Here is a 15120-nt window from a genome sequence, read left to right as displayed (position 1 = left end):
ATGCTGGGATTCGAACCACCATCTGTCCTTTTTCTGCTGCGCGCGAGGCAGATGTCCTACTGCTGTGCTGTCTCTCCAGCCCAAAACGGAATTTCTTTTTAAAATTTGTTTTTTGTTTTTTTTTTTTCCAGGGAGAGGGGCCCCACATATGACTGTGCTGGAGTGGGGCACTACTCCCAGTTTTTTGTTCACAGTTATTTCCTGTGGTGTGCAGGGACCTCTGGTGTCAGTAGGAATTGAACATGGACCTGCCATATGCAAAGCGATTGAATTTTTAAATTGAATTATTTTTCTTGCACATAATCTTGCCTTTTAATCTATTTTTTCTTTGGACTTTGAACCTCATGTGGCTGGATAGGCTCAGGGCTTACTACTGACTCTGAGCTCAGGGATCACTCCTGGGTGCTTGGGGGACCATAAGTGGGATCAGGTTAGCCACATGCAAAGCAGTTGCCCTACCTGCCGCACTATCTCACTAGTCCCAAGGTTGCACATTAATGATTAATTAAGAGAGGCCTAAATTTGAAGATGAAATTTAAGCAAAGATCGTTGAGTGTTTAGCTAACTGTACATAAATGGAGTAGTAGATTTCTAGACACATATATAAAATAGCTAGAAACAGCTAGGGGGATTTTATTACTGAAGTCTTCATACAGTATTATTTGGTAACACAATAGAATGCAAATTCCTAGTCCCTGGGGACTCTTGAAATAGGACTCTGTAGTTTGTATTTAACTGATCCTCTTACTGACTCAAATGTCTTGTAAAGCTTGAGAATCACTGAGTTAGTAGAACAACTCTTTTGGGGGTGAGGCATACCTGGCAATTTCCAAGGGTTACTTCTGGCTCCATACTAAGGAAATAATCTTGGCGGTACTTGAAGGGACCATACTGAATTGAACCCAGGTGGGGCATTTGTCCTACCCACTGTACTATTGTCTGACCCTCCCTAATATACAATTATTAATGCAGAAGAATAACAGCTACAGAAATAAGACTGCCACGAGGGAGAGTCAGGAGATGTGTAGTGGAAGAGGTGTTGGAGACGATGAGTTGGAACAGATCATGTAGAACATTAAATTTGGTTCTGGATGGTTCTGAAATGAGAACTATTTAGAGTTTTGAGCAAAGGCTTGGCATAATTTTATTTATGTTCATAGGAAAAATTTTGTCTGCAGTATTTGGAATCATGATTTTCACTTATTACTACTTGAGACATACATTAACTGCATCGCACCCACTACCATCATGCCTTCCATCACTGTCCTAGATTTTTGTCCTATCCTTTCTCCTCAGACCCTTCTCTGCTTAAATCTCAAGGTGTGCTTTTGTTTGGCCATTGTCTGTTCCTTTTCTTTGTTTTTATTCCACAAATAAGTAACTCTAAAATGAATCAGATAGCTACAGACAGACTACATTTCTCTGCTTCTGCCTCACTTTCCTTACTACTTTCCCTTTAAGTTCCATTCAGGTTGCAGCAAGCAGATTTTATTTTTATAAATAATATTTTGTGTATATTTAACAATTTCTATACCCACTCGTCTTTAGGCACTTAAGTTGTTTCCAGATCTTGTTTGTTGTAAATAGAATATTTACAGACTTTAATATATACCTGTTTATATATTTAATACATATATATTTGATATTTCCAATAGTGATTTTATTGAAAAATCTCAAATATTTTTGTTTCCTTGATATATACACATTTTCTAGTAACTTGCATTTTAAAGTACTTTATGATTTTTTTTCCTTCAATTTCTTTTTTGTTTGTTTTTGTTTTGGGTCACCCCCGCTGTTGTGAGACTCTGCACTCAGCAATTACAACTGGCGGAGTTTGGGATACCTACCATATGATGCCTGAGATTAACCCTGGGTTGGCTACATGCTGCAAGGCACACTTCCTGTCTGCTGTAGTATCTTTCCAACCCCAATTTTCCTTTACTATTTATGCCCTTAGTATTCCATTCTCTTGGATTCTTTTTAATTTTAATTTTCACTGTCTATATCCTGATGACCAGTTTAGGATTCCAGGTAATTAAAAAATTTTACATCACGGGGCCGGGCGGTGGCGCTGGAGGTAAGGTGCCTGCCTTGCCTGCGCTAGCCTAGGACGGACAGCGGTTCGATCCCCCGGCGTCCCATATGGTCCCCCAAGAAGCCAGGAGCAACTTCTGAGCGCATAGCCAGGAGTAACCCCTGAGCGTCACAGGGTGTGGCCCAAAAACCAAAAAAAAAATTTTACATCACTGTTTTCATTTTGGAAGTATTGCATAAAAATTGAGCTGGAAGGGGCTGGAGACCATATACATGTCTAACCTGGATTCGATCTCTGGCGTCCCATATGCTACCTTGATCCTGCCTGGAGTGATTCCTAAGGGCAGAGCCAGGAGTAACCCTTGTACTGCTGTTGTGGCCCGAAAACAAAGACAAAGACAAAAACAAAAGAAAAAAAATTGAATTGGGAGAGAGACTGACTTGGAGCACATAACCTGCCTGTATCAGGCCCTGAGCTTGAATCCCAGCACCACATAGGCCTGGTGGCCCCAAAACCTTGCTGGGTCCAACCAGCACTTAGTGTAAGTTGGCTTGAGTGCCAGCTCCCAGTAAGTTGTGGGCTGTCTCTTGGGCTCCTGAACACTGTAGGGGGAGTGGCCATTCCCCACCCAGAAAGAAAAGAATTGATAGATGGTGCACAGGGCTGGAGTGCATGCTTTTCATATGGGAGCACCAAGTTGAGTCTGGCACTTGACATGACCTAGTCAATATAGTTAGAAGGACTCAGAGCACCAGGCTGTAATCAGACTCCCAAGCACTGCGTGTGTAACCCAAATCCAGAAAGAAAGGGAACATTGAAGTAATTTTATTGTAGTCTCATGGGTAGAAGAACATGCTTCCCTAATTCTGTTTGGTTAAACAAAAATTTCTTTATGAGCTATATAATCTTCTCTATTTTTGGGGGTGTGTGTCTGTGATTTGTGGCCATTGCTTGTTTTAAAGTAGAATTGTGCTTGTAAGGAACCTGCCAGATAAATGGGTTCTGGCCTTGGCTACCATAGAGCAGTTCTACCAACTGGACATCTTAAACAATCTTTTCACAATCAATTGAAATCCGGTTCTTTTTTTCACCACAATCTATTGAAACTCAGGTTTCATATTTTGACTGGGGTGGGAGTTGGGGAACCACACTTAACAATGCTCATGAGTTACTCCTGGTTTTACATTCAGGAATCACTACTGGCAGGCTTGGTTGACTAGATGGAATGCCAGGAATCAAACTGGGTTGGCTGTGCACAAATTCCCCATCTGCTTTACCATTGCTATGGCCCCGAAACTCAGGTTTTTTTCTTCTTATTTTAGAGTTGTGTAGCATTTTCTACATTTCGTATTTAAAATCTACTTGCTTAAATTTTTTTTGTGTGTGTGTGGTTTTTGGTCACACCCGACAGTGCTCAGGGGTTATTCCTGGTTCCATGCTCAGAAATTGCTCCTGGCAGGCACGGGGGACCATATGGGACGCTGGGATTCGAACCATGACCTTCTGCATGAAAGGCAAACGCCTTACCTCCATGCTATCTCTCCAGCCCCTTAAAAATTTTTTTAATAGTTACTGCTATTTGTTCTTTTTTGAAGTATGAGCACTTTTTGGTAAAATTATATATGTACTTCACAGAATTTTACAGCAGTGGGACTTTTTTTTGGAGGGTGGGAACAGTTAGGGAAATAAATACTCAAAAACTTTTGTCATTGGTAGGCTGGAACAGTAGTACAGTGGGTAAGGTGTTTGCCTTGCACTTAGCTGATCAGTGTTTGATTCCAAACACTACATATCGTTCCCTGAGCCCACCAAGAGTAAACCTTGAGCACTGCTCAAAAATAACTTTGCTATTGGCACATTAAGAAGAAATAAAGCACATGGAGGCTGAAGATAGTACTAAGGGCTAAGGTGCTAGACTTAACTTGCAGCTGACTCCAGTTGTATCCCTGCACTGCAATGTATAGCTCAAAAGCCCCCAAAAGATTGAAAGAATAAAAAGGAACCTAATAACAATAGTAGTGCTGCTTTACATATTAAACGGTTATTTTAAAAAAATGCTGGGATTAGTTAGAATTCAGCACCAAACACCTGTTTGTAAGAGAACACAAGTTTGATTTTGATTAGTGTCCCATGTAACTCCAGTGTGATTTCAGCAATGTATCTGATCTCACAGCCCAAAGTATGCAGACACCACAATGAAAGAGTCTGATCTCTGGTTACTGCAGTGATAACAAAAAGAAGGAAGGGGGAAATTTTGCAAAAATGCTTGAAATATTCCTGTAATTTTACTCTACTTGAAAAAAACCCACGTGTGTGGGAAACTTGTGGGAGATTTGTAGCTTATGTGTTAAAAGGATAATGATCTGAAATTGTATAGTAAGGTGTAATTGTAGATTTGGATGACTAATACTATACTGAACTGAAGTAGCCGGGAGACACTCAGAAGTGTAGGGTTTATGTAGCCCTGATTTACATTTGAAAATGAGTCTTATTGATGGACACCGAAATGGTAGTGGTTTTATATTTTGTCCAAAATACTCGAATAAGTTGACAAGAGACCTGCTTGAGCAGTCAAAGTAGGATATTTGTTACGTGGAAAGATGTGATGTAGACAAAATAAGGTTGGTTTGAGGTTTGTACTGTAGCATTGCAACTTATCTTTGTTGGGGTGGAGTTTGAGACACCTGTGGTAATCCACAGACATGGCTAGAGTTGGCCCTGGGAGTTGCCACATGCAAATATCTGGGTGGTGTTCCTGATGGTGTTTGTGGGAGGGGAACCCTGTGGCGATAGTGATTGAACTGAGGTATACTGCATGCAAGACAAAAAACCTTAATCTTTGTACTAACTTTCCAGCCCCAAATTCTTCTAGATTTTTAGCAACTTCCTCTGTATGTGTCTATCAGTATTGTGATTATTCTAACTTCATTGCGTGCTTTGTAGGTCATTTGTAGATTAGGAGAGGGGGTAGGGGTGGGGGTAGGGAGAGAGGGAGAGGGAGAGGGAATGTGTGTGTGCGCGCTCGTGTAAAGTATGGATGCTCTTAGTTTTTTTATTCTTTTTTGTTATTATTTTGTTTTGGGGCCATATCTGGCTGTTCTCAGGACTTGTATTCCTGACTCTGGGCTAAGAGATCACTCCTGGCCGGCTTGAGGGACAATATGGGATGCTGGGGATTTATTCTGGGTCTGCTGCCTTATTCACAGTGCTATATCCTCTGGCCCATTTTTTAAATATTTAAACTATTTCTGATGATACTTTTTCTAGATAAATGCTAGAACCATTTCCTTTTTATATTTCTAAAGGATGAATTAATAAAGCTTCAGAGGTGTGTCTATTATTTGGTAACAGATCTTTTGCTTCCTTCTTACCTTTTCACACATGTTTTATATAAATTAATTGTAATACAGAAGTCATTTATCAAAGTATAGTTTAAATTTAATTTTGAACCACTTGCTTACAATGTTCTAGATTAAGACTGATAGTAAAACTTAGTCAGATTTTTATTCTCTATTCTCCTAGTTGAGAGATTGAAAAAAAATGAGACACTTTAAAAGAATTATTTCTAAATATTATATTTTAGATTGAATGTAATTATCTTTCAGAATATACTCTTTTGTTTTAAAAGGATTAGAAGATAAAGAACAACATTTAACAAGAAGAATCAGTGGCTCAGATATTCTATCCGAGAAGGTAAGATAACTGCTTTATGTGATTAGATGTCCTATAAGACTTATTCTTGAACTGCTTTACACTGTTCTCTAAAAGGGGAAATTCTGTCTTGCTTTTCACTTTTCATCTATCATTTAAACAGCTTTTTTTCTTTTTAGTTTTGGGGGGTACACAGCAATGTTCAGGTTACTCCAGGCTCTGCACTCAGGATTTACTCCCTGCAGTGCTTGGGAAACTATATGGGATGTTGGGGTTCCAACCCAGGTTGGCTGTTTACAAGGCAAGCAGTCAGCCCTGCTGATATATCTTTAGTCCTGAACACAATTTATTTTTATTTTTATTTTTTTTGGTTTTTGGATCACACCCAGCAGTGCTCGGGGCTACTCCTGGCTCTATGCTTAGAAATTGCTCCTGGCAGGTTTGGGGGCCATATGGGATGCTGGGATTCAAACCACCCTTCTTCTGCATGCAAGGCAAACACCCTACCTACCTCCGTGCTATCTCTCCGGCCCTATAGATAATCCTTTTTGGGAGAGCTTTTCCAAAATATTTTAAAATTTTGGGTTTATTTGCCCTCTGTACTCAGATACTTAGGGATTACGCAATGCTGGGGATAGCGTATGGTACTGGAGTAGAACCCAGATCTAAACTCATTGAGCTATTTGTTTCAAAAATAAATTTTTTTTTTTTTTTGGTTTTTGGGCCACACCAGTGTTGGCTCAGTATTCACTCCTGGCTCTGCACTCAGGAATTACTCTCGGCTGGCTTTGAGTATGGAGTACTTAGGGAATCAAACCTGGGTTCGCTGAGTGCAAGGTAAATACCTTACCTTTTGTTGTATTGCAGGGGTGGTGAACAAGTCCAGCACAAAGAGCCAAAATCTTAAACTGTGAGAGTCAGAGAGTCTCACCACGCAGTGATCTGCCAAAACAGACAAACACTCACACAAAAGCATCTAATTTTAACAATAATCTATTAAACACATATAGCATTTTGCCATTTTGAGTGAGGGTAAAAGTTCTGCAGTGATGGTGAGGGTGTGCTGCATCCTCCACACTAAGAACTAACGGCAAGATGTGACACGACACGTGCGTGCCACATGGGTTCCCCGCTCGCTGGCTCGTGCAGTTGTTTCCGAGGGACGGGAGACAGGATGCCGCAGCCTGGGGGTGGGACTCTACGCTCAGAGATCTCTCCTCATAGGTCCCTCCTCAGAGCAGCACAAAAAATTCAAACTTGGCAAAAAGCCACAGTATACAAAATAACGATAAGAGGCAAAGAGCCGCATTCATTTTGGCCAGGAGCTGTGTTTTCACGAAACACCCCTTGTTCTATTGCTCCAGGTGCATAAAAGATTAATTTTTTTTTTTTTTTGACTTTTGGGTCACATCCAGCGGCGCTCAGGGGTTACTCCTGGCTCTGCACTCAGAAATCGCTGCTGGCAGGCTTGGGGGACCATATGGGACTCTGGGATTCGAACCACCATTCGTTCTGAATTGGCTCTGTGCAAGGCACACACCTTACCCGCTATGCTGTCTCCCTGGCCCCCAATTGTTCTTGTTCTTTTTGATATGTGCCAGTTTTTGTAGTGTGGGGTTTCTTGTTTTGATTTGGATGTCCCTGATAATTATTGGTGGCAGAACATTTTTATCATGTGCTTTTTGGCCATTTTTATTTCTTTGAAGATGTTTTCTGTTCATTTCAATTTCTGATGGGTTTGAATCTTTACTTTTCTTGTAAAGTTCTTCTAGTATATCTTTGATTATATGCCTTGTATATCTTTGATATTAACTGCTTGTCAGATAGGTGTTGAGTAAATAATTTCTTCTATTCTGTCAGCTGTCTCTGTATCCTGGTCATAGTTTTTCTTTGATACGCAGAAGCTTATTTTAGGAAGGGGCACACCCAGCTGTGATCACACATTACTCCTAGGCACTGTGCTTAGAAATTACTCCTGGAAGGTCAAGGGGATCATATGGGATGCCTGGGATTGAACCCAGGTTGGCCGTGTGCAAGACTATCGCTTTGGCCCCTGTCTTAGGGTATTTTTAGTTGGACCTCTTCTTGCTGCCACCTTTTGAGCTTTCTGAATCTGAATGCATGAAATTTGCAGCTCTGGAAATTTCTCAGTTATGGTGTCTTTGACTGTTGCTTCTTCATCAGGGTTCCCGTCCTGGCCCTCTGGGACCCCGATGATTCTTATGTTGTTCCTTTTGAATTCATCTCAAAGTTCTCTTGTTATCTTTTCATTTATTTTGTTTTACACATTCTGCTGTTGTCTGGAGATTTTCTGCTCCTCATTTTGGAATTCACTAATTTTCTGCTCAGTAGCATTTATTCTGCTAGTGAGGCCTTCCATTGAGTTTCTCATTTTGTCCATTGTTCTGTCATTTCTGATTATAGTTTTTTAATTTCTTTTCTCATATCTTTTGTTTTATTGGTAATCTGTTCTATTGTTTCTTTGAGCTCATGTAAGCATGCTAAGCATTTCCACTCTGAAGTCCTTTCCAGAGAAATCTTCTAGGTGATTGATACTGATTGAGTCCTCAGGATTACAGTCTTCCCCACACCTCTGAGGCAATCTATGCTGCTTTATTATGTTGTTGTTTGGGGGGGCGTGCTTTTTTCTGCTTCACTCTAGCATCCCCTCCCTCACTACCAGAACACACTCTTGGAGAGCTCTTGAGAGAGTGAGATTATCTTGCTGCTTCAGGAAACCACTGCACTGACTTCTGACCTTTGGGCTGAGCTGGTTCTTTGGCCTTGTGTGTTCTCTCTTTGCTGGGCCTCAGAGGTACTATCTGGCTTCAGGGGACAGTGCAGTCTCAGGTGCACTGGAAACTATGACACTCCCAATGGGATATTTTTTGTGGGTGGATGGGGGTGCATCAGAGGGTTTCCCCAGCACTGCTCAGGAGGCTACTCTGGAGATAACCATTCCTGTACTGCTTGGACCCAATAATACTGAGTGCTACTATGGATACCCTGTTTTTGTTTTTGTTTTATAAGGAACCACGAGGTGCTGGGAATTAAACCCCAGGCTTCCACATACTCTGCATGCTCCCTAGTCCTTTAAGCTCTCTCCCTGGCCTTAGAGTTTTTTACATTAGTGGAAATGTTCTATATTTGCACTCTAGTATCATGGCTGGACTGTCAAGCATTTGAAATGTGAGTTGTTTGATTGAGAAATGGAATCTTTTCTTTGAATTCATTTAAATTTAAATAGTTACATGTGACTTGTGCTACGGAATAGAACAACAGGACTCTTGAACATGACCTAACAATAGAATTTGGTTTATTTAAAGGACTTTGAGGCAAAAAAGAATTACTAATTTTTTTTTGTTTGCATCTGGCTGTGCTCAGGGCTACTCCAGGTCTGTTCTTATGTCATTCCCAGCAAGCTCAGGAGACCATATGCTGGGAATTGAACCTGAGTTGGCCACTTGTAAGCAGGCACTATTAACCTCTTTACTGTCTCTCTGGACCAGAGTCAGGACAATTTCTAAACTCATTTGCTACTATTTTTTTCCAGGAATGGAAAGAGTAGTCAAGCTAGTTTGGACAAACAGAACTAAAATATAGTAGTTTAGTTAAAGTGAAACCAGTAGTTAAGATATAGTCTTGAATTTCTAGAAAAACATCTTACTAAAAATGTATTTTATTAGAGATTATATCTATACCATTTTGAGACTTAGGCTCATTTTCACTTCCTATATACACAGCATAAAGGAAAAACAGTTTTGCACTTGACTTTGAGACTTGAGGTCTGAGAACTACTTCTCCCCAAATTCATGCAATAAAATGGAAAATCCCTGCTTAGGTTGCCTGGTGTTTCTAGTTATATTTTAGTAGAAATGTGGGAAACAGCCAAATTCTGAGGTTGATAGATCACATAATTATGAAAGTACTTTATTCTCTACACTTCTGGGTTGATTTCCCCTCGAATTTGCTGCCATCAGTTATTATTCTCTCTTGGGAAGTCTATTGAAATGCAGATCTCAGATCTGCAAGTTTCCAATTTTTGCATCGTTGTCAGTTGTATTATCTTTCTCCAGCCCTGTATATTTAAATTACATAAATATGAAAACTTCACAGATTGAGTAGGTCATAGGATTGTGATTTAGATTCTTCATCTTAAAAAATAATCTTTTCCCACAGTTCCACATTGAACTCAGGACTATCATACTGCATGCAGGTATATGCTTTACTTTGAGCCATATCCTGATCCTTGACTTGCTAACCTATTTGAAGGTCGAGTAGTGGACTTTTAAATCATAATAGTTTCTTTTCCTTTTTCAAAAGAAGCTTGGTGAAGATGAAGAGGAACTATCTGAACTACAACTTCGGCTCTTGGCTCTTCAGTCAGCTAGTAAAAAATGGCAACAGAAAGAACAGCAGGTGATGAAAGAAAGCAAAGAAAAGTTGACTAAGATGAAAACGGTACAGCAAAAAGTTAAAACTAGCACAAAAACACATTCGGCCAAAAAAGTTAGCGCCACAGGTGATAATTTTTGTTCATTTGTTTAATTTGATTCTATATGTCAGGTTAGCTTGGAGGGCTTTTCCTCAGGTTATTTTATTTTGGTTTATAAGTAGAACCTAATTAAAGGCTAACATAATTTTTTTGTTTTTATTTGAGCCACACACACTCAAGGGTTACTCCTCCTAGCTTTATGCTCAGAAATTGCTTCTAACAGGCTTGTGGGACTATATGGGATGCTGGGGATCAAACCTGGGTCGGATGCTGTGCAAGGCAAGTGCCCTCTCCGCTGTGCTATCTATCGCTCTGGCCCATAGTAACAAAGAAACAGCTGCATTATGGTGTTTTTTTTGTTTGTTTTTTTTTTGGTGAGGAGTGTGGTTTGGGGCCACACTAAGCAGTATTTGGGGCTATTCCTTTTGTGTTCGGGCTCACTCACTGGTGTTTGGTGGATAGTAGGTGTTGGGGAATGAAATAAGTGCAAGGCAAAGAAATTTAACCCCTGTTCTGTCTCTTTGGCCTGAAAATAATTTTTTGAAGCTTTTTTATTCTCTAGAAAATTGTATCCGTAAAGATAATAATATTTTTGGATAATTTTTATTTAAAGCTAAACAAGCATTGAGGAAGCAGCAAACAAAAGCATGGAAGAAATTGCAACAACAAAAAGAACAAGAAAGACAAAAAGAGGAGGACCAAAGGAAACAAGCCGAAGAAGAAGAGAGGAGGAAAAGAGAAGAAGAAATCAGAAAAATTCGCGATCTCTCCAATCAGGAAGAGCAGTACAATAGATTCATGAAATTGGTTGGTGGAAAGAGGAGATCAAGAAGTAAAGTAAGAAAAGCAAATAATTTGAAAACAACTCAGTTTCAGCATAGATGCTCTTCATTAAGTCAATCAAGAGACAGTATAAGGCTTCCATATAATGAATGGGTTTGTTATTATATATAACTTTTAGGACTAGTACTTATAATCGGTAATGAATCTTTACTTCTAATATTTAGTTAGAAGTAGGTGCTACAAAGATTAAAAAAGTAATTACTAAGAACTTTCTTTTAGCTTTTTCATTATTTTTGTTGTTTGTGTTTTTCGGCCACACTTGGCGGTACAGTGGGTTACTGGCTTTGCACTTAGAAGTCATTCCTGAAAGGCTTGGGAGACCATATAGGATGCAGGGGATTGAACCTGGATCCCATTTGCAAGGCAACACCCTACCCACTGCATTATTGCTGCACCCCTGTATCATTATTATTATCATTATTATTATTTTTTGATTTTGCGGCTACATCCGGTGATGCACAGGGGTTACTCCTGGCTATGCACTCAGAAATCGCTCCTGTCTTGGGATGCCAAGGATCAAACCCAGGTCCTTCCTTGATCAGCTACGTGAAAGGCGAACGCCCTACTTCTGTGCCATTTCTTCGGTCCCCTTTTTCATTATTTTTATTAAGAATGTATTGAGAGAGTACAGCTGATAGGGCACATGGCTTGCATGTGGCTGACTCAAGTTCCTTTTTTTTTATGAATGATGTCAGATGATAACAAAACTTTAATAATAATATTGTGCTATTATCAATGAGTTAAAAATAATTCTGAACTTTTTAAAAATATTTTTGGGTCACACCTAGTGGCGCTGAGGAGTTACTCCTGGCTCTATGCTCAGAAATCGCTCCTGGCAGGTCTGGGACCATATGGGATGCCGGGAATCTACCAGAGTCCCTCCCAGGTTGGCTATATGCAAGGCAAACACCCTACCGCTGTGCTCTCTCCAGCCCAATAATTCCGAACTTCAAGAATAATAAAAGAGTATTTTAAAGGCTATAGGTGTACTAAAGGGTCATTTTTTTTTTTTTTTTTTTTGGTCCCTCACTCAATGGTGCTCAGTGCATGCTCCTTGCTTTGCGTTCAGGGGTTATTATTGGTGGGCTTGGGGGACCAAATGGAATGCCAGGGACACTCAGGTAGGCTGCATGGAAGGCAAGAACCTTACTCACTGCACTATCACTATTGTCTCAGTAAAGTTCTTTGATTGTCAGAAGTTATAAATGTTCATACTTCAAGCTTTGAAAAGCACACTAGTTGAATCTCCCTTTCCCCTTCCTAGCCCCAAAGAAAGTATTAATTTTTTAAGTTATCCTTATATCCATCTGGATAGCTTTTGCTAGTTTTTATATTTTATTAAAAACTATTTCTCTGAATTTAGTTTGTATAAAATTAATCTGAGTTTGTTTTCTTTTTTTTGTTTGTTTTTGTTTTTTTTGGGCCACACCCATTTGATGCTCAGGGGTTACTCCTGGCTAAGTGCTCAGAAATCGCCCCTGGCTTGGGGGGACCATATGGGATGCCGGGAGATCGAACTGCGGTCCTTCCTTGGCTAGTGCAAGGCAGACACCTTACCTCTACCGCCACCACACCGGCCCCTGAGTTTGTTTTCTAATGTAGAAAGTATTCGAGACTGTTCAAGCATTCAGATTATTTTGTGGAAAAATTGGTTGGTGACTCTGTCAACTGTGGAGTATTTTGTGTCTAACATACTACTGTGGCTAACCATTGGATTTTGTCCGGCAGTTTAAAAGTGACTGACTCAAGTCATAGGATACATGCTATACATATGAGGCCCTGGGTTTGATTTCTGGCACTTCATTATTTATTTTTGTTTTGGGGCCACACTCGGCAGTGTGGGTAACTACTTGGGTATACTCCTAGCTCTGTACACAGAAATCACTCCTGGCAGGCTCGGGGGACCATATGGGATGCCAGGAATCGAACCCAGGTTTGTCCTGGGTCGGCCACATGCAAGGCAAACACCCTACCACTGTGCTATTTCTCCCGCCCCTCTTCCCTGGCAGTTCATGACTCCCAGTACTACAAGATTACCTTGGACCCTGGAGGACCATTGGTAGTGACAGCCCTCCCCCTGATGCCCCAGCTAACAACAAAAATATCTGTTATACTGTACTTCTTGTATATATGTGATAGATAGAGCTAATTACATCACCATGACTTTGATACTATTTACAAGAAGTTAGGTGTTGTTTGATTTTGGCTTTTTTAAGTGTAGACAGAGATATTGGACGGTTTAAAATTAAAAAGAGCATGTTGTGTGATTAGTCTTCAGATCCTGACCTAAGACGTTCCTTAGATAAGCAACCTACTGATAGTGGAGGAGGAATTTATCAGTATGATAACTATGAAGAAGTTGCTATGGATACAGATAGTGAAACCAATTCTCCAGGTATGAGCAAAATTTTAAACTTGGCATATTTACAGTGACTAAATAGAAAATGATCATGAACATACCCCAAACTTTGGAATAAGTGTGAATGAGAATGTGGCTTGCTGACTTACTGTAGTTATAGACCTTCCTTACTGTGAATACTTTGAAAATAAACAAAATATATAGTGTTTCTTCTAAGTTTCCAGATGGTAGTTAAATACTAAATATTTAAGTTGTTTGCTCTTTGATTGAAATAATGAAGATTGTGAGGAAGATTCCGTTTTTTTATTGTTTATTTTCAAAAAATATATTCCTGCTTTAATCACAAAGAAGATAACTTTTAGTGTCCATCTTATTTCCAGTGATGATATTTGGTAAAATTTGGAATTGGAAAATGACTAATATTCAGAAAAGATTTATTAGAATTGATCATGACTGTACTTCAGTTAGGCTAGTATTCTAGAATTCGACTGTTCTTGAGTTACTTGTTTTGGGCCACCACTGACTGACTGTGCATAGGGGTAACTCCTGGCATTGCACTCAGGAATCACTCATGGTGGTATTGGGGATCAGGTAGCATGGTCAAACCCAGTTGGCAGCATGCAGCCCACTGTGCTCTGGCCTGCTAAGGATAGGCTTTCTTTAGTTGATCATCAGGTGTAAGAGTACTATTTTCTGAATGAAAACATATTATTGATGCAGACAACTGAATTTAGCTGGCACTCCAGGGCCTGGAATGCTTACTTGAAAGATGATATAAAGACTGTGTTTTTCCTTACGATCAAACTGCTGGATCAGATTGAACTTGAAACTTTTTAGTGTTTCAAATCTAGAGAAAAGCAAACTTTACGTGATAAGGTTTTCATTTTCAGGTTGTTGTTTTTAGACTCATGTTTGATCATCTTGTTGATTTCATAATTTAATTCTTGGGCTAATCTTTAATTTCATTATATTCATTTTCTTGGAGATAAATCATAGCAGCTCCCAAATTTTGATAATTCAAATTTGAATTTCTAGAAAATATTTTGTGTCTATATTTGTAAAAATCCTTAAAGAATTTTGTAAAGAAGAAGCATGAAAAATTACATACCCATACACAAATAGGTATTTTGTTTGCCTGTTGTTTGTTTTGGGGTTACACCAGGCAGTGCTCAGGGCTTACTGCAGCCTCTGTATTCAATAATCTCTGCTGATGGGGTTCAGGACCATGTGGGGTGCTGAGGGTCGATCCTAGTTGATTGTATGCAAGGCAAACATCTTATCTGCTATACTATCCCTCCCATCCTGGATAATTATATTTTTAAGTGGTAAAATACTCTAAAAGTCAGTATATGTCTAGATGGTAGTATTTGGGCTAGAAGATAATATGGTTAATATATTCTATTGATTTTTGAGAAGATTAGGACAATGAAGAAAACTGGTTGACCTTTAATAGTATATAGTTATTGGACAGCAAGAGTAATCTTTGAATCTGCTTTATTTCACTATCTTAAGAAACCGTGGAAGATAAAGGTGTAATTACTTTTTTATCTGCTACCAAAGAAGGAATGTTACCATCTAATTTTTGTATCTGTACTATTCAGAATCATATTAAAATCTGAACGTGTACTTCATTGATCCAATACCCAGATCTTTTCTTTTTGTCTTTGGGCCACACCTGGGAGTGCGAAGGGGTTACTCCTGGTTCTGTGCTCAGAAATTACTTCTGGCAGACTTAGG

At 39.5% G+C, this 15120-nt stretch overlaps 1 protein-coding gene across 1 annotated transcript in view; it reads left to right on the top strand.

The window, feature by feature from the left end:
- The window catches only part of ZFC3H1 (zinc finger C3H1-type containing), a 66151-nt gene that overhangs the window by 12231 nt on the left and 38800 nt on the right, over positions 1-15120 (top strand). Inside the window, exons 3-6 of the mRNA XM_049783031.1 lie at positions 5664-5728; positions 10010-10208; positions 10795-11018; positions 13296-13419. Coding sequence (XP_049638988.1) covers positions 5664-5728; positions 10010-10208; positions 10795-11018; positions 13296-13419 — 612 coding nt within the window. The remainder of the gene's footprint in view (positions 1-5663; positions 5729-10009; positions 10209-10794; positions 11019-13295; positions 13420-15120) is intronic.

This window comes from Suncus etruscus, chromosome 11, assembly GCF_024139225.1.
Source record: "Suncus etruscus isolate mSunEtr1 chromosome 11, mSunEtr1.pri.cur, whole genome shotgun sequence".
Lineage (NCBI taxonomy): Eukaryota > Metazoa > Chordata > Mammalia > Eulipotyphla > Soricidae > Suncus > Suncus etruscus.
This window is presented reverse-complemented; position numbering and strand designations above follow the sequence as displayed.